General features: G+C 36.9%; 1 protein-coding gene across 1 annotated transcript; it reads right to left on the minus strand.

Annotated features, from left to right (window-relative positions):
- Positions 1-361: 361 nt before the first annotated feature.
- LanB1 (laminin subunit beta-1) lies at positions 362-19,132 on the minus strand. Its single transcript, XM_019060850.2, has 10 exons — positions 18,694-19,132; positions 17,492-17,618; positions 15,723-15,853; positions 12,983-13,113; positions 12,156-12,324; positions 10,657-10,785; positions 9,594-9,752; positions 8,474-8,705; positions 6,534-6,722; positions 362-5,195 (listed from the first exon to the last, which is right to left on the minus strand). Exons 2-10 carry the CDS (start codon positions 17,568-17,570, stop codon positions 1,096-1,098), a joined length of 5,319 nt encoding a protein of 1,772 aa, XP_018916395.2. The 5' UTR covers positions 17,571-17,618; positions 18,694-19,132; the 3' UTR covers positions 362-1,095.
- Positions 19,133-19,251: the final 119 nt, after the last annotated feature.

The following is a 19,251-nucleotide window of genomic DNA, read 5'->3' on the forward strand; positions in this document are numbered from 1 at the left end:
GAGCTGATGATTTGATGAATTTTCAAAATAATGTTTCTTTATTTTATTACACAAGTAAGCAGGTAGTTGAACTTTATTTAATTGAAAGGAAAATCGTACATGATAATACATGTATGTGAGACAATAATGAGATTTTGTTGGACTCAGTCATTACTACCTGTCCTACAACAAACAAAAAAAATTTTTTTACTCAAATCATTCATGAACCTGAACTAAAAAACCCTGAAAATTTCCAAAAATCAAACCTATTTTCATTTGATCAAACCTTTTTTCCCCCACCCATCGCGGAACCTGAGATTGATGCAAAACCAGAGAAATACCCATTGATAGGCAGGTTAATTCGTGAATTGAAAAAGAAAAGTATTATTAGACAACAAGTTTAATTTACAACACAGTTTTATCCATATGACTGAGTATGTTGTCTTCCAAATTACATGTACACCATAAAATAAAATAATAGAACAATGGCACATCAAACTAAGGCAAGCTAATTCATTTACAAGATATGAGACCCCTCCAAGAGTAACCTTTAAAAATGCAGATTTATTCTAAGGAACTTTCAATTTTTCTTTTTACAATTGAGCACCAGCAATTACGTTTCAGACTCAAAATAGGCCTAATAAAGTACCTATTAATAGCAGTGCAATGGCAGTGCATCTTTTGGCACAAAACTATAAAAAACAATTGTTTTTCTTTAAAAAGCTATCATGAGTGAATTATTCAGTGGATTTTCTTCTATCCTTTTTTCACATGCAGTTAAGCGTAACATATTTTAATAATACACGTAAAGTTTTACATGTGTCTAACTATTAAAGTTAAAAGGCACTAAGAGTTAAGTCTTTTTGTTACTGAATATGAAAGAGGGGAAATTGATCAGTCAAGGTCTTAAACAGCTAGGCTTAAAAAATTACATACATGAAAATATACAAAAAGTACTTCCCATCAAATGAAAATTTAATCCTAGAAATTTTTGATTCCTAAATAGCAAAAGGAAAACCGATCCTTAGCCTAAAGTAAGTAAAAAAATAGAAAAAGGTAAGTACATTCTACCTGAATGAGTCATAAACTATGAAAAAGAGGAGAGATAATCTTTTTCTAATTACAATTACGGTAGTATTCTGACTGACTACCAATAACTGATAAGCTTTCAGAAATTCTAACATTCAGAGTGTCAACTTCTTTAGATAAGTCAATTAACATTTGTTCTTGTTCAAATAGAGATTTTTCTGCCTCAAGCAATTCCTTGAGCTTAGAATTTGTATTAACATACAATTGACTAGCTTTCCGGTGAAGCTCAGTTGCCTTGTTCCGAGCTGTTGCAGAACTACTAACTCTATTTTTCAGTCGGTGCTCTGCTTTCTTGTGCTCTTCCTGCAGTTTCACAGTTTTGTTTCTAGCAGTCTCTACTTCAATTTCGACAGCTGAAGCTTCTAGTTCTACGTTTTTGGCGTCTCTACCATTTTCAAGGAACTTAGTTTGCAAAGCTTTCAGTCGTTCCTGAAGTATTTCAACCTCTTTGACAGTTTCTTCAGCTTTCGTTTCAGCTTCATCCGTTTCGTTTCCGATCAGAGTCAAATCTTTCTTTGCAACAGTGATGTTGTTATTCGCTTCACGTATCGCTTGGTTTGCTTTCTCTTGCGCTATTTCAGCTTCATTCAGTGCTTCTGTGACTTTTTCAGCAGTTTTCAAGGTTACTTCAGCCTTATTTTTAGCAGAGTCTGCCTCTTGTTTCAATTTATCTGCTCGACCAAGGTCGTTTGCAGTTTCCGATAGGATAGAATGAATATCAGTTATTGATGCAACAGTTTCATTTATTTGCTTGGCTAAATCTGTGATTTGCTCCGGTTTCAGTTGAATATTCTTGTTCAGTGTACTGTTTGCAACTACCCTAATCTGAGAAGGTGTGGCCGATTGAGGTGTAAGGAATTCTTCAATCTTTTGAGCAAGTATAGAGCTGCTATCAAGAATATCCATAGATTTATTATGGACAAGCTCTGACTTCTCAAGAGTTGCCATTGTTAGATTCTTTGCTACCCAGGCTTCTTGACGTGCACTGGATACACCTCTGAAAGTTTCTTCTGCTTTGGCTTGCTTCTCTCGGATGGCTTTTTCTGCCTCTTGAGCGAAGTCATAGGCTTTGCCAGCTTTTTCAACGGAGCCTTCACATGAAATTCCACCACAAGTGCCACACATTGCTCCGCCGCAAAGCTGATCACATGGATCTCCCAGTTTCCCACAAATCTGTAAATTCAGGTTCGGGATTTTGTCTTCTAAATCACGAATTTCATTATCTAGAATTTTAATATTTTCTGTGTTTCTGTTTTGGTCTTGGGTGAACTGCGAAGTGGTTCTTTGAATTAAAGCTTCGGTTTGCTTACATCGCCTTTCTACATCATCAGTTAGCTGAATGATTGTTCCGACTTTATCTCGAGCGATTCTTGCTCTCTCTTCCGCTTGTTTTGTGAGATTTAAGGCACCTTCAACATTACTTTCTTGCAGCTGAGTTGAATTATCTCTGAATTGTTCTGCAATTTTCTTCAGATCGGCAGTTTTGTTTCTTATGTTGTCCAACTCAAAATTGGACGTAATTATTTTTTGTGCAGTGTCCTCCAGTTGCTTATTTACGCCATTCAAGCCATCAGAGGACATCAGAGTTAATCTGATTTGTGACACTAAGTCTTGGAGTCGCTGAAGGTCAACAGCACTTTTAGATGTGTTCGCAAGCATTACTCTGATATCATCAATTTTCTTTTCCATTGCTTCGAATTCTGGAGTGTAAGCTCCGGTTGCTCCGACATGTCTTATTTCTGTTGCAGCTTTGATGATGCTGTTTGTTTGCTGTTGTAAATCAGTTAATATACCGTCCCAACTGTCGAAGCATTCGCCACATGGACTACAATTTGGAGCTGTTCCAAGGAATCCACGGGCACACTCATCGCATTTTTCACCGCCGACACCCAAAATGCAAATGCAAGAGCCGTTATTTTGGTGGCACTGCATTGTAGCTGAACCGTCCGGATTACAGTTACAAGGTTGACACTGAACATTTGGATCTCCCCAGAAATTGGTTTGGCATTGGTTACACTGTCTACCACCAAAGCCAGGCTTGCACTTACACTGTCCATCAAACATATTGCATTGATCTTCAGTTGAACCTACAGGATCACAGGCGCAAGGTTCGCATCCAAAGCCACTGGCAATTTTCCAGTGATTAATCTCGCACTGATCACAAGTTAAGCCAACTACATTTGGTAAACAAGGACATTGACCCGTTACGCCATTGCAGGGACCACCTGATTGGTCAGTTCCCAGGACTTCACACACACATTCCCTACAATTGTGTTCTGTTGCGTTGCCATAATATCCATCTTTACACACTTCACAGTTAAATCCAGCTGTGTCGTACAAGCATCTCAGGCACTTGCCAGTGCGAACATCACAGTTTCCTGGCTTGGTAATATCGATGTTTGAGCTACAATCACACAATCTGCAAGAGCCGCCTGGGACATCAGGATTACCATAATAATTGTCTGCACAAACATCACAGCGTGAGCCAGCGTAGCCTTGAGCACACTTGCACACAACATCATTTGTCGAACGATCTAACTCACAAAGATCTGCATATGAATGTCCGCTGTCTACAGTGCCTGGACAAGGACATGGTCTGCATGGAATAGCAATGCCCAGTCGTGGATCTCCGTAATAACCTGGAGCACAACTGCCACAGTCAACGCCATATGTGAAGTCACGACAATTTTGACAAATACCAGTACGAGAGTCACAAGTGTCAGCGTAACCATTACATTCACACCGTCTACAATCAGGGTAGTTCCAATAACCTGGTTGACATTGGTCACACTGACGTCCATAAGTTGCGGTACGGCATTTGCACTGACCTGTCACAGGATCGCAAAAATTGTCCAATGCACCTACAGTGTGGCAGTCACAAGCTTTGCAGCCTTCAGGACCAAATCCAAAGGTTCCTGGAGCACATTTATCGCAACGTCGTCCAACAACATTATCCTTACACTGACAACTCCCACCAAGAGAGGAACACAGTGCACTCACAGAACCAGTTGGATCACACTCGCATGAGTATGCTCCTTGGTGAACATAATAACCGATGCTGTAATAATAAGATTTACATATTTCAGGAATGGTACCTTTCAACACTGTGTAAAATACTTCTCCGCAACGATAACGTTCGTATTCTTCCTTCTTATCGTGAGCTTCCGGTGCTTGGAAGAAAGGCATTCTGTCAATTTGTGGGATTAATGTAATAGAATCAATAAGAATTGAGGCTTGCGGGTAATCTGTCTCATTTGCTTGCTTGTTAAAGTAGAGCTTCACTTTGTAAGTTTTCCCAGCTTCTAAACAAGTTGGTGGATACACGACTGCATGACGGGAGTTAGAGTAGAGAACGGCACCTTTTCTGTCATCACTTGGTTGTGTATTTCCACAAGGACCATTTGGATCAATTGGTTCTGGCCGTTCTATGACAACATCTACATCTCCCCATGCACCAGGGTATTGTGGCTCATAGCGGATAACAATATCATACTCTAATGAGTTAGGTACTCTATCTATTGTGAATTCTAAACCTGTGCCATCAAATACTCGCATAAAACCAGGACCAGTCCATGAACTGTTACGATCCCTGTAAGGCTCTCTGATTACAACACCACAGTTGTGAGTGCAATTGGCATTTTCAGCTTCATAAACCATGAAATCAAGATTCCCAGCGAAGAAACCCTGTTCAGGTGTATCACAGCGTCGACCAGTTAAGTGTGGACGACATTGACACTGTCCAGTTATCACATCGCAAGCGTTGTCATAAGCACCTCCGATATCACAATCACAGGGTTTGCAACCTTCAGGCGTCTCTCCGAGTCCCCAAAATCCAAGCATACACTGGTTACAATCACGTCCCAGAACGAATCTCTTGCACGTGCAATCTCCAGTCAGCTTGTCACAACCTTGATTACCTATGGTTCCCAAAGTATTGCAGGTGCAGGCTTGACAACCATCTGGATTACTTGCTGTGAAATTCCAAAAACCATTTTTGCAAGTGTCACATCTGCGCCCATCTACATTTGTTTTACAATGGCATCGACCAGACTCTAGACCATTGGCCACATCGGTTCGAGAGTCACAAATTGCATCATCTAGAGACCCATCTTGATCGCAGTCACAAGCTGAAACATGAAAGCCAAAGCAAAAAAGATTATTACAGGATGTTCAGTTTTAAATCCGCTGGCAAAAGGAGGACTTAGTCACACTCCTCCAATTTAAATTATTTTGGTACCTATCAATGGCTTAGAAGAAGGTGTCGGCAGAATGTTTTTTTTGTTTTGGTCAGAAAACTATCTGCACGTCATGAGAAATAAAATAGAAACAGGTACGAGCATGCTGTGATCTCAACTCTGAGTGATAATGATGCACGGAAGGACTACTACTCACTACCCAGTCAGATTTTTATCACCTCTACCAATCAACCAAACTATTCAAATAGAAGATGACGATTATTTTGATTCAGTAATTGACTTGCTGCTGGTTTGAATCGTACATGATTTATATGATTCTTAGTGCTTTTTATCTCAAATCCTCCCTCACAAAAAACCAGAGAATTGTTGGAAAAAGCACCTTCATGGACAAGTGAAAACCAAGTCCAAGGATGTGAAACTAAAAACTGAGGTAAAAATTAAGAAATTACAATGCAAAAGACTTAGTTCAGTGATTCAATCTGATCCTGCCTCTACTTCTCTTCCTGAACGAAATGAAAAAAATGAGTAAAAAAAAAAATATTGTTCTGGAAATTTCAATACCCTAGGAATTTACTTTCGCTCTGACCGATTTGCCTTACAACAGAATAAAATCTGGTGAACTTGGCCCCGTTTCAGCAATAATTCGTTTTTGGTTCATTTTCAGATCTTCATCTGGGATTGTTACACCAATGAGCTAATAATGTTTCCACATCAGTTTCATAATTCACTATTATTGACTTTTCTCCATTTATTTATCTTGTTGCATTTATCTTATTGTATTTATCTTATTGTTTTTAAGTATTTCTCATGAGATTGCATGAGATGCATACAGTAACCAATCATCTCTTTAAATAGTTTTCTAGAAATGAAAATTATGAAAAGGAGAGAACCATAACAAGTCAATAGAAAACGCATTAGGTATGGTAAGTTTTACTTCACAGTCTTCTAATTTCGGTCCCATCTTAAAAAGTTATTGAAGTTACTGGGAGTCCTGCTACTTATTATTCACTATTTTGTATTAAATCGTGATAGTATTTGTAGTAAATACTACAGAGATTCCAATTAGCTTCAATCAATATTTTATCAAAGTGCAGAAACTTATCATAGGTACCTTCTTTTCTTTTCTGTTGTTATAATATTGCATTTGCACTTTGTTTTCATTGGTACATCAGTTTTCGCCACTATTTTTACATGCTTTTTATACTTTTCGACACATTCACTGCCAAGCCTGTCTTAGTAACAGTAGATAAGAAAAAGAGATGGACTTACGTTCACAGACATCGGGATCAGAAAAATCTCTGTCAGGATGATGATAAAAGTATGGTCGACACTGCTCACAGTTGCGACCCATTGTATTATGCTGACAATTGTCACACACACCTCCACTGATATGACCAGTCAGTTCAAATACGGCAGCATCATAATGACAACTGGTGGCATGATTGTTACAGTTACACTCTGAAAAATTTAAAACCTCATAATCAACTTTTTCTATGCCATGCTTTGAGTTACAATTCAAAAATTGCAACTATAAACACGAGCCTTTAGGCCTAAAACAACAGATCAAATTAAAATTTAAAAAAAAAAAAAAAACATGTCATCCTTAAAAATTTTGGATAAATGTGTAAAAGCTTGAAATTAAATCAAGGTAAATGAGAACTAGTGCTGTGCGTAACAAGTAACCATCAAAATTGTGGTTCCAGCCAACAGACGGCCATGTAGAAGAACTGTGTTGGGTCTTGAGTCTTGAGTCTTTTTGAGGAAGAACAAATTTTCAGATGCATCTCTTAGACCTTAAAAATCTGTCACTTTGCTACAAAATTCATCTATGTGCGATGCCAAACTGTCTATATCTCCATTTTTTATTCTTTGGCGCTTCAATCTTCTTGAAAATGACAGATTCAATGGAATATTAGACAAGGTGTAAATTTAAGCAATATGATAAATATTTTTTGTCGAAGTCTTACATAGAACACGATTTAAGCAACAAGAATTATTGAAAGTAACTTTTAGCCAAGATATTTAAACTTTTGATGCCCAAATTCAAACTTCCCGCTCAAAAATTAACAGGATCTCCGTCAGTCAAATCGAGCGCTAAATGTTACTGTAACAGCCTCTGTGGTATAACATAACATCCTTAATCTTGGTGCTTTGGTATAGCTGCTGGATGTTTACACTTTGAACAACACAGTATGGGGAAAGACTACTGCTTGATTGAGAAACCTGTCAAAATCGTTGTAGCACGCCATTTGATTCACATGGACTCCAGTTTTTCTAGGGAGTAGGAATTTTAGATTATTTGTGACCAGCGCTGAGAAAAAACATTGATATCATGGATAGGAAACAAAAAAGTCATTCTCGTTTGACAGAATAAGTTCTACTGGAAATTTTGAAGAACAATACATTTTGAAAACATACATCAGAATGCTTAAATTCGTACTTTGTCTTGCGGTCCATGATAATATTACTTGATTCGTAAAAAAGCTTTAAAAAATACACTCATGCCTCGATAATTATTCTGAGTACAAAAAACTGCATCCCCACTTACCAACATCCAAATTAAGAAAATCTGCTACTCGAAGCATTGTTTCTTAAAATCATTCAATTTGACTCCTTCGCCCCATCACTTTGGTTAAAAGTTCACCACTTTCGAGTCTCTACAACAACCCTCTGAATCATCCCTGAGAAATTTTAGGATTCCGTTTATAGGTATCTTCTACCAAAAAAAAAGTGAGCTTTTTCTACATTTTTCAAAGAACTTGTCATCCTGATTTGAGATCATTGCAATACAGTAAACCTCGTATTATCCGAACCCTGGTTTATCCAAACCCTATTTTATCCGAACTCCTGATTGTCCGAACCGATTTTTGGGAGGACAACTTTTTTTTTACGCGTTTTTTTCACTTCCTTTGACCATTTTCACAACACCTTTCAACTATCTACTTGTTTGTTTGTTTTTTGAACACAGACGTACTCGGATTTCTCTCGTACACCTACCGGTCGCTCTATCTCTCAGCGGACTCCTTTCGCCATTATCGCCCATCTCCACCTGACCTTAATTACCTTATTAATACCTTAATTATATTACCTTTAAATTGATGAATATCAATGGCCTCCGGATTATCCGAAATTTTTGTTATCCAAACCGGCCAACCACCACAGTAGTTCGGATAATCCGAGGTATAGTGTACAGTCAAAGTAAAACTTACGTTTACAAGCGTTAGTCATCTTCCCAATTGCAGGTCTCCAAGGAAGATCGTTGTAAAAGTCTTCGCACTGCTCACAATTTAAACCCTTTGTGTTATGCATGCACTGACACTGACCATGGACCATGTTTGGTTTGCTTTCCACACCATTCTGCGGTTTACAGTGCGATGCATGACCATAACAAGAGCAGGAACCACGGACAACCATTTCACTGATGGCATAGTAGTATTTTTCCTGGAAACACAAAAACACATAAAATTTCCTGGATACATAGGAATGTTAGATTTATTTGGAGTGGAAAAATCCAAACAACAAATCGAGCTCAATTGAAAGTCCAAAGAGTGTGATGAAGAGTAGTAGAGGTTGGACAGTTTCAAAAGTTGGATCTTGGAAAGTTAAGTGAACTTAACTACTTTGAAAAAAAGCCCTGACTTCAGTAATTTACAAGTTAACAAACTGACCAGAAATGTATGGTTTCATGTTATTTGAGGAAATGTGCGGAAAGAAGTAAAAAATTTGAATTAATGAGAGTCATGTGTAAAGTACGCTTTCCCATTTTACAAATTTCCGATGAAAAATAGATAAATTAAAAAGGTGAAAAGACACATGTCAGACATACTTCCGTTGAAGTTTTAAAAAGCCCGAGCTTTCGAAAATTTGTCAAACAAGGTGTCTACTGAAGCTGGCTGGCAAAAAATCGGTAATTTTACCATAATTTTTTAGTACAAATTCAGTACTTTATCAGCTGAAAAATCCAGTACTTTCATGTGACAAAATTCGCACATTCTACAATGTTGGTGAACTAAAATTGTACACATCCGAGGATTTCTTGGATTTTTAAATTAATTGGAGAACTGCTAATGTGAGAGCTATGCTTCCGCATTACTATTGATAAAAAATTTGGAAACTTTCCAACTTTCAAATTTGAACATCCCAAAATTTCTAAAGCTTTGTTGAACTTTTGAATAATTTTACTCAGCCCTAGATTCTATACATTCTTTTAATTTTGGAGAAAAAGATTTGTGGGACCCATGAACCTCAATAAACTGAAGAAGCTAATTTCCAAGATTGCTTTATGAAATCCAAAAGCTGAGGATGAAATAATGCAAAACCAAAACTTACCTTGATTTCTTGCCTGTTGTCCAATAAATCATCTCCCAGCGTGTGTAATTTTGTGAAGTTAAATCTCAAATTGGTCATTTTTAGTAAATTTTGAACTTCTTGCGAGTAAGGATCATTGTACAGGTGATGCAGATTTGGAGGTAGAACCCTTAAAATAACCTAAAAATGACGAAAGTAGGGTGAGAACTAAATCCTAAGAGAGGCAAAAGCAGTAAAAATACATTGAACAAATCCTCCTGAAACATAAAACCTTCTTGAGACCCTTTTTTTTGCCTGAATTTCAGGTTTTTGAGCATGATTTTCACTTGGACTGAAAAACCTTGAAATAATTAAATGCATTCGAAGGTGCTAAGCATAGTTAAATATTCATTAAAATATTATACTCCATGTTTATGTACCACTGAATGATCAAAACAGTGGACAGTAGTGAAGAAATAATGTTTAAAAAGCTGATTCAATGATGTGAAAGATTATTTGAAATAACAATTCATGGTGTTTAAAAATCTTGACCACGCTCATTCCCTGATCATTCCGTGAGTTTCCCTGATTTTCAGAAGCCCATTCCCTGATCAGACACCAAAGTTTTCTCCCACTTCCTGAGGTTTTCTCAGGAAAAACTTAAGAATTATCTGGCGGTCTAAATGTGAATACCGATTTTTTTCATTTCAACTGGTTATTTAGCGCACATTCAATTTTTAAATCCGAGAGTGTTTTTGATGTTTATGTTTTCTGGTCAATGAAAGCTTCTCTATTATTCTAATGATTTGAAGATTCAAATATACCATTCAAGAGGTCAATAATGGCAAATTAGGTGCAACATAAAATCAGAAAGGACTGCCAGATTTGAAAACGAAATAGTCTCTAAGGGTGGAAGAGAAGATTCCCAGTTTTTCAAACAGATTCCTTGATTTTCCCTGGAATTTGTCATTCCCTAATGAGTCCCAGTTTTTCTGGTCCATTATACCATGAATAAAATGGGAGAACTGACACTCTTTCCAAGATATTGTTGTTAAAAGAGCTTCTTGAGTAAAGACTTTAGGGGGAGAAAAACCTGATCACTCACCTCTCCGTCCGATGAAGGTGGAACAGAAGAATATCGCGAATCACAAACAACATCTTTCAAGGTTCGAGGCGTATCTCTTTTGATGCCAGGAAAGGCAGTTTCACAATCTTCTGCAAAGTACCGATAAACCTGAAAAAATGTGATACTTTCTTATAGGATCATATTGTGATATTACATCAACATTGTGAAGAGATTATGGACAGCACACCTAATGAAGAGTAACCTTAAGATTTGTTGACAATCAAGCCAATTTCAGCACTGGGAGTACTGTGTAGTTCTTCTATACACTTACAAGAAAAATGGGAGCATTCAAAGCTCAATTCGCATGGTTCAACTGTTCATACAACTTTTTCCCCCGCTTTTGTCAAATGATAAGTTGGACGGCATGATACTGACATGAGAACTCAAGTTGAGTGGAAACTTGAAAATGACGTCACCTTCAACTTTTTGTTCAACTATCCATCCAATTGGCAGTACCAAACTGATGATGCCATTTGGCGATATTACACAGCAATGACAACCGAGTCAAATTTTGTTGCGATCAACTTTCCATTCAACTTTCCTTCCCCTTTTGTTGGATGATAAGTTGAACCGTGTGAATAGGACTTTAAAAAGAGAAAAGAAAGACTGATCTAGTAAAAAGGTTCGATAAATCGAACCCTTAACTTTGAGAAATAATGTACAAGTGTTGTTTTTAGCCCCTTTACAATGTTACCGAATCTGCTCAAGCACGGAGTAAAATTGAAATATACTTTATTCAGTATTCTCTTTTCCAAAAAATTTTGTACATAATTTTCCAACAAGTCGTGAAATATATTTGCCTCTTTAACTCTGGAAGACCTGCTTAGAGTTTGAGGAAAAAAAGTTAAAATACGATCATATTGCTGCACCCTCTGTTTCAAATTCAGCTGCGCCATGAGTCCCCAACCCCCTTCCCTGGATTGAACGTGTGATTTTCTTGTTCAAAATAGGCCTGCAGATATCGCCCTCAGAGCTGATCAGATTTTTTACATTTGGGTGCATTTTAAAGCCAATGCATTTCCATAAATCTACCTGTTTTATCCTATTTATACCAATGGATTTTCTTCCGAAATTTTGATCCCTCTGAGGGTTACTTAAAAATGCTTCAAATTGTCTCAAATTTTAGATAACTTATCAATACTGGATAGAACCAATTTCCACCTAAGTGAATCGATTTTTGAACACGGCCCAAATAAGCCACTTTCTACTACTCAGATCCACGAAAGGGAGCCGAGGCTCTTCTTCAACACCTTACTATTCTGCTATTTTTAACTCTCACTTTGCATCTTGTGAAAATACTGTTGATAGATTCAGGTTAAAACTTAGCCAGAAAGGTTATAGAACTTTCAGGGAAAACATTATAAATTTGCTTTCTGAGCATTTATATACTTAGTAGGCTGTTAAAACTAGCTGTGATGGATACTATCCATCAATAACGTGTAAATTATATTGAAAGGATAAAAGGACTGAATTCTTACCTGCCAGGTACGTCCAAAATCAAATGACCGTTCAATTAACATGGCAGCAGGTCTAAAGGTTTTAAATTTCATAATCAAGTGAGTAAAATGAAACTCTGCTTCGAGGTCGAAGCGAATTGTTACATTTTCGACGCCATTTTCTGACTGCCACCATTTTCGTTGTTTCGTTCTGAAAAAAGTTCATATTATTATGAAGAGTTTCGTGATTGCAGCTTCTTACAAGCTGACTTTCTCATATAGGTATGGTTGACTTAAAATTTTACATTGATTATCCTCAAGAAGTGTACTTTTTCTGCTCATCCTTTGGACTTGGAAATTTTTGGCTCATCCATAAATTACCAGAAATGTTTAAAATGGACAGAAGTATCGGTTCATTTTCAAAATGTCCAGAATGGCCAGAAATATCTTTATATCTTTAAATAGCAAGATTTAACCTAATTAGCAGAAGTTCCCCAGAGTGACCAGAAATGTTCAAAATGGCTGGGAATCTCAGAAATCATTAGAATGACCAGAAATGACATGATGACCAGATTTGACCATAAATGTCCAGAAATGATAACACCGGAGGGTTCCGTCATCCTCCGATGATATCACTTAAGCAACATAATGGGGTCTCCATCCCCTCAGTGCCTCAGCTGACGGGACCTTTCTTTAGAGCTATGCGCTGCATCTCACTCTCTGAGGATGGTCTCTTTTAATGGCCTATTGCTTTCTTTCAGGTAGGAAGTAAATGTCCAAGAAGAAAAATATTTATGAGACACAAAAAACCTATTAACTTGTCAATGAAAGGAACCACTTCAGAGAAATTCTTGAATGAATTTACTCACCCTGGAGAGTATTTGTAAACTATATTTTCAATTCTATGACTGTATGTTGGATTGTTCGCCATCTGTGGGGTTGAGTCACACCAAAAACATTTTTTTTCATCGTCTAGATGTGAGACAATGCAGTATCGTTCCTGGAAACAAAGGAAAACGTATTACTTTGATTTTTACAATGAAATAGTATAAAGTAGATTTAGGTGAATCTTCATCATTAGTTCCCATCATAACCACCATGTTGGGCTGCCACAATCAGACTCCAAAATCAGCGATTATTCTGATAATTTTACTGATAAGTATATTGAATTCTAACACCCATCAATTACAGCAACGTATCCCTAGAATGTATAAAACCAAAAATGCCTGTATATAATTATCTGTGTATTATACCATTGTGTATTGAGAAACAGAAATTCATATAAGTTTTGGCTTATGGGATTCAATGAGTTGTTGCACGGCATGCTTTGCCATAAATTAATTGATCTACAATTTAAACCTACAGAAACGGATCTTGTTGGTCAGGCTGTTCACAATGAACAATAGAAAATCGATTCTTTACCATACTTTCAAAAGGGAAAATATTGATGGTAAATGAGTCATGTCAATGAATTCCAGAAGGATGGCTAAAATGCAAGAAAAATAGTGGCAGAGGTCAGACCTTGTAACCCCTAAGCATTATGTCTAAGTGTCATTCTCATCGGTTGCTATTTGTTTTAACATTTTTACATCATGATCAAATCAAAACACAGATTACAGGACGCTCCCTAATTTTCTTTACCTCTCCAGTCTTCATGCAATGCAATGTTCCTCTCCATATTTTGACATGATGTAAAAGTATCGGATGATTAATAGATGATAAGAGAATATTCTTTTTTAACATCATAAGATTTGAAATTAGACTTTGATCAATGAAAGTGAAACATAACTCAGATCGAGGAAACTCGCCTTCTTAGAAAGGACCAGACCTATATTTTCAGAAACAGCTGCCAGGAGAAACTCGAGGTAAAATGTGCAACTTGACCTGTATCTCAGAGTTTCTCATTATGAACTCATTTAAGTATGTTCCTGCCAAACATCATGCCATTTAGGTAGAAAGCAACCGCCATAAATTCTTAAAAAATAATCAGCTTTTGGCAGCGATCTTACTTGGCAGCCAAATAAAGAGGGCACATGACATATACAGCTTATTTACAATTGATTTCCCTCAGGCATCAGATGACATTCTCACTGAGTTTTGTGCTAGTAGCCCGAAATGCATTATCATGGTGCTAAGCGAGGATTAGTTGAATAAACAATGAGACCAGATAAGTTATCATCAAAAATTCATTGACTTATTCGCACAATATCAAATGGTTACATCATCAATATTCCTCTCGCACTCCTGTTCTCTGAAATTCATGATGAATGTAAATGACGGAGTGAATACAGATTTACCAGTTCATTGGACGATCCAACCTATTTGACTAGAGAGTTGAATCAACATGTCTCAAATTTCAAAAATGGACGTATTTCTGTCAAACGGAACTATGTGCATTATGACGTGAGCCCTGTTATGCATAGATTTATATGGGTCTCAGGGTTCGTGCCTTAAAGCAGATAGTTCCGTTTGATAGAAATACGTCCATTTCAAAAATGAGGGAGAGCCTAGAGTGAGGATGGGGCAATAAACTTATTCAGGAATTTTTGATAATTACTTTTCAACAAGTGGGGACTGTACTTAGTTCACAGGAATTGGACCGAGTTCATCAGAAAGGAAGCAACCCAAATTGAGTTGAAACTGAGAGAAAGATGTTTGAAGTTTTGTTCCTGCATAAGGCTCAATATAAAAAATAAACTTTAACCCCTCTTTTCCCAAAAAATGTTTGTTTTTAGACTTTCAGTTTTTGGCAGGAGAAAATATATGTCTAGGGAAACTCAAAAACATTCTTAACTCAATTTTTTCGAAAATGTGGGTTGGTTCTTTTCTGATAAACTCGGCCCAATTTCCCCGAATTTTTTGACAGATGGCAACCCATGAAAAACAAGTTCTAAAATACCATGAACCACTACTATAGCCTCTATTAAAACAGCCTATAAGCAGCCTACAGCGTATTATGAGGCTCTACTTAAACATGCATCACTGAGGAAGCCAACATGGCGTCCAAAAATGTCCATCTCAGCACGGCTACACTTTTAACCAAACACCTTCTCTGCTGTAATTTATACTCCATGCAGTCATGAATTGATAGTGGCTGGAAGGACCATCAAACTCAGCGGAAGTTTCAAGCAATTAGAAATGTACCTGTGTCGGGATGATATTTTTGGACGTCATATTGGCTTCTTTAGTGATTTGTCTTCAAATGGGGGCTTAAAATACATAGCTTTGAACTTGTTTGTCATTGATTGTTATCGTTCGAAATAATCTGAGAAAATTCCTGTGAACTTATTGCACTCATTACTTTTCAGAGATGCAATATTTAGAAATTACTATATTAACTCATCAGATGAGGACCACTTTACTTTCTTCTGACTGACGAGGTCATTTTATGCCCCAAAGTAGATACCTCATCGTCTTGAGAGGCTGTTTCAGTTCTATTTACTTTTTACCCAAAATTTTAAGGAGAAACACAACCCTGAAAGTTAAAAACTTCGGCAGTGATATTAAACAAGTTATTTAATTTTTTATATGATACTGGGACTAGTTTTTCTGGTTTCACCATTGATGCGTACAACCAATATGGTACAGGAATTTGATTTAAGATCTTACTCTCTGATGGAGACCACAGGTTGAGGATGCCCATAACCGATTCTCTCGCCCTATGAGTAGATTTCCTGTTGCAGGGTAACAGGAACTTTTCTCACATGATGAAATGTTTCTTTGGGAACTGCATACTGAAACTAAAAGGAGAAGAACGGATTGAGAAAATTTACAAAAATAGATAGATCCATTGAAAAATCTAGAAAAAGAACTACAGGAGCATAGAGTACAGACATGAACGGTTGCATATTGGCATGACTTTTTTTTTTTTTTTTTTTTTTTTTTTAAAAAAAAAAATCGGACTCATAGCGACTCATACTTTAACTCAGAATAAAAACTATCCATCCAGCCAGAGCTAAACTTTAGTCTGTAATCACTGTAAAGGACAAAATTCTCCTGTGCTCTAAGGATTTGTGTCCTCATTCTCTGTCGGTTTCATAGTTACGGTTATGATTTATGGCTTAGGTTACATAGTTTTTCCCACCAAATTACATTCCTTTCCTCAGCTGCTTGAAGTTTTGAGGACAACGAAAATGCTCTTTAAAAGGAAAGAAAGGTTGAAACACCTTCCAGCTACACATAATCCAGATTTACAGTGAAAGCATTCATAAAAACCAATGATTGTTGTGGCATTTTATCACAATTTATTTTCTGGAAAAATTAATTTTTAATTTAAATTTAATTTTAAAATTTGTTTTAAATTAAAGTTGATCTCTGATCGGCTCTGGGTCTGCACCACTCAACAGCTTATTACATGCATTATGATGGCATCATTGGTAAGTGGTGACATAAATAAGACTTGAATTTTGTCTCAACATGCCAAGAGTAAGCTCTAAGCCTAGTGCAGAGATGAGAATTGGCTTCAATTGAAAAAATTGGGAAGAGTTACACTAAGATGATAGAGATGAAACTCTTACAGCCAGCAAATGATTGAACCGAGAATAATTAGTAGAGAGATCAAAAGTTGACAGGAAGTGTAGATAAGAGTAGTAAAGATAAGTTGAGGGAAGGATTCAGCGCTACACTGATAACCATCCTCTGCATAGTTCTGATTAATGACCCATGAGCAATGCTGCCAGTTTGAATACTTAGGCTCAATTTCAACAGTTACTTTAGAAATCTGGGTGCAGGGCAATTGATGTAAGAATGAAACAAAGCCATATTAGTTAGAAATTTGAAGAAGACAAGAAAGCAGGCAGGTGGATTGGAATCATGTCTGGCTACTTTAAGACAAACTGGCAACATGCAGCCTCATTATCAACTTGTTGATTTTATTCCTAATTCAACATGATAGAATTATTGAATTGAGTTCATTGGAAATGAATTAAGAGTGTAAGATACAATTTGGCAAGGATTGCATTTCATTGTGGCCCTTCCCCTCCCCTCATCAAAAAAAAAAAAACTTGAAGACACAGAATTGTGAGATGTTGGAGATAAATTTAACTGTAAATAAGTTAAATTCGGTTGAAAGGCAGCGACTTCAAAATGCAAATGTAAAAACACCATTTTCAGGTTCAAAAAAATTTGTAGAGGCAATTTTCACGAATTTCATGAGGACAACATCATTCTGTTTTTTTTTTTTATTTTTTTTCCCCCCTATGAAGATGATGTTACAGACAGATTTTAATTCCCGTGATGTTTTTTACCTCCATTGATGAATGAAAATTGATGAGAAAATATGGTACTTCCAAAAGTCAGTAAAGATTTTGTTTAAAAATTAATAACTTTTGAAGTGCAAAGAAATCATGCTTAAATACTTGAGCCAATGTATTACTTACTTAATGAATAAATTAAGACTAATGCTGTGCAAAAAACATTCTGATTGCTCGGACTTCCATTCTGCCAGAGACCCATCATTACTAAGCCCTAGGTGGCTCGTCAAGAAGTTAGGCAAGGTATGAAAATCTGAAAAAGTGAGAGATTCATGTATAATTTTAGTTGCATGAGTAAGTTGTAAGAGGTCATCAATAATTGGTGCTGAAGGAGGTTGGATTTCAGTCTAGTAAATTATGTTTTCTTGCTTTTTTTCACTGATTTCATGGAGTCCTGAATGAAGATGATATGCGACCAAGTTGAGCAGAATGTGTCTAAACGTGGAAACTCACATTGTTTAGTACTGAAAAGAACAATGCACAACAACTTCTAACACTTTCAAGAATATTGAGTCAGAGTCCAAATAATTTTACGCTCTATTAGACTGCGAGAGAGGACAGTGGCGGAACCAAAGTGAGTCGGAGGGGAGAAAGCCATTTGCTGATGATACGTGGGGGGTCTAGGGGGACACCCCGAAGAAGAGTCCAGAGGAAAATTTGAAAAAATAGGCCCTCCCAGATTAGAAATTTAATCAGTTTTATCATACAAATTGTGAATTATGAGAAAGTTGAAAATTGACGAATAACACCTCTTTCGGCATAATTTTATATTGGTATATGGACTAGGTATTTATTTCTGCAGTGTCCAGTAAGCTTTGGTTTTATAGTTCTGTCTTGAAACCATTTCAGAAAATTTTTGGGAGCTTTTTTTCTCTCTCCCTTTCTTCCTTTCAGCCCGAGGGGGGTGCCATAGTCCCCCCCTGGATCCACCACTGACAGATCATGTTACGTCAGATTAGCATTTGAAGAAAATTCAAGAGTCGATGGGGCGGATCTTCTGTCGCTGTCTAAAAGTGCGTTCATTTGACATCCTCAAACTTTACCTATTGCCAAAGGCTGATTAATGCCCACCTGCGACCTAACTTACTCAGCACCTTTCTTGTTCATTTTTGACGGATACTTGCGCTAGAAACCACCTCTGCTGGACTTGGTTGACTATTTGCAGCTACGTATTATGAAAAACGTTCATGATTGTCCTGCAGGCATAGGGAGCTCTTACACGAGTGAAACGGCAAGAGTTAGTCTCTGACATTTGAACGTCCTCAGCTTGTTGCCCATAGAGGAAGATTTGAAATATGCTTAAACAATGTACATGATGCATTACTTACCGCGCAAAGAGTGTTTATCCTTTAACAAACGTAATTCATTTTGGGCGTACGTTGGTCCTACATGCCTGAATGAAGCTTTAATCACAAACTAGAAACAACACTCTTCGCTGAATCGAAAGCTAGAAGACTTAATGACAAACCAAGTAGGTAATTATTACCAAGAGTTATCATCATGACTGCAATACATGGATGGAACTGATGAACATGCTTATGAAAGCATTAATTGTGGGAAATGAAGATATACTGTAATAGAAGTATACCACTAGAAAAAATAGCGAGATAAATTTCACACAATTGGCTTGAACTCAAGATTTAGCATTCAGCACAGTTGGTGATTTTAGATTTTAATTATTAATTGGAAACATCGCGAAATAAAGCGGCCGTCTCGACACAAAACGCTCAGTCAACATTCGTCAACTACTAACATTTTTTCGGTGAATCTGACACTGAGTAATTTAAGTACAAGATCCGCCGCTGCGTAGCGCTGCTACACAATCTGTCCCTTTGAGAAGCAATAATTACTGTAATGTACAATTTTATGCAAAAAAATGATCCTTA

The sequence above is a fragment of the Bemisia tabaci genome, chromosome 2, assembly GCF_918797505.1.
Source record: "Bemisia tabaci chromosome 2, PGI_BMITA_v3".
Classification (NCBI taxonomy): Eukaryota; Metazoa; Arthropoda; class Insecta; order Hemiptera; family Aleyrodidae; genus Bemisia; species Bemisia tabaci.

Coding starts and splice junctions, on each gene's coding strand:
- LanB1 (XM_019060850.2), bottom strand. CDS start 17,570: ATGATGGGTCTCTGGCAGAATGGAAGTCCGAGCAATCAGAATGTTTTT. Junction 8,706..9,593: donor ACAACAGGCAAGAAATCAAG/GTAAGTTTTGGT, acceptor TTGTGTTTCCAG/GAAAAATACTACTATGCCAT. Junction 5,196..6,533: donor TGATCCCGATGTCTGTGAAC/GTAAGTCCATCT, acceptor TTCATGTTTCAG/CTTGTGACTGCGATCAAGAT.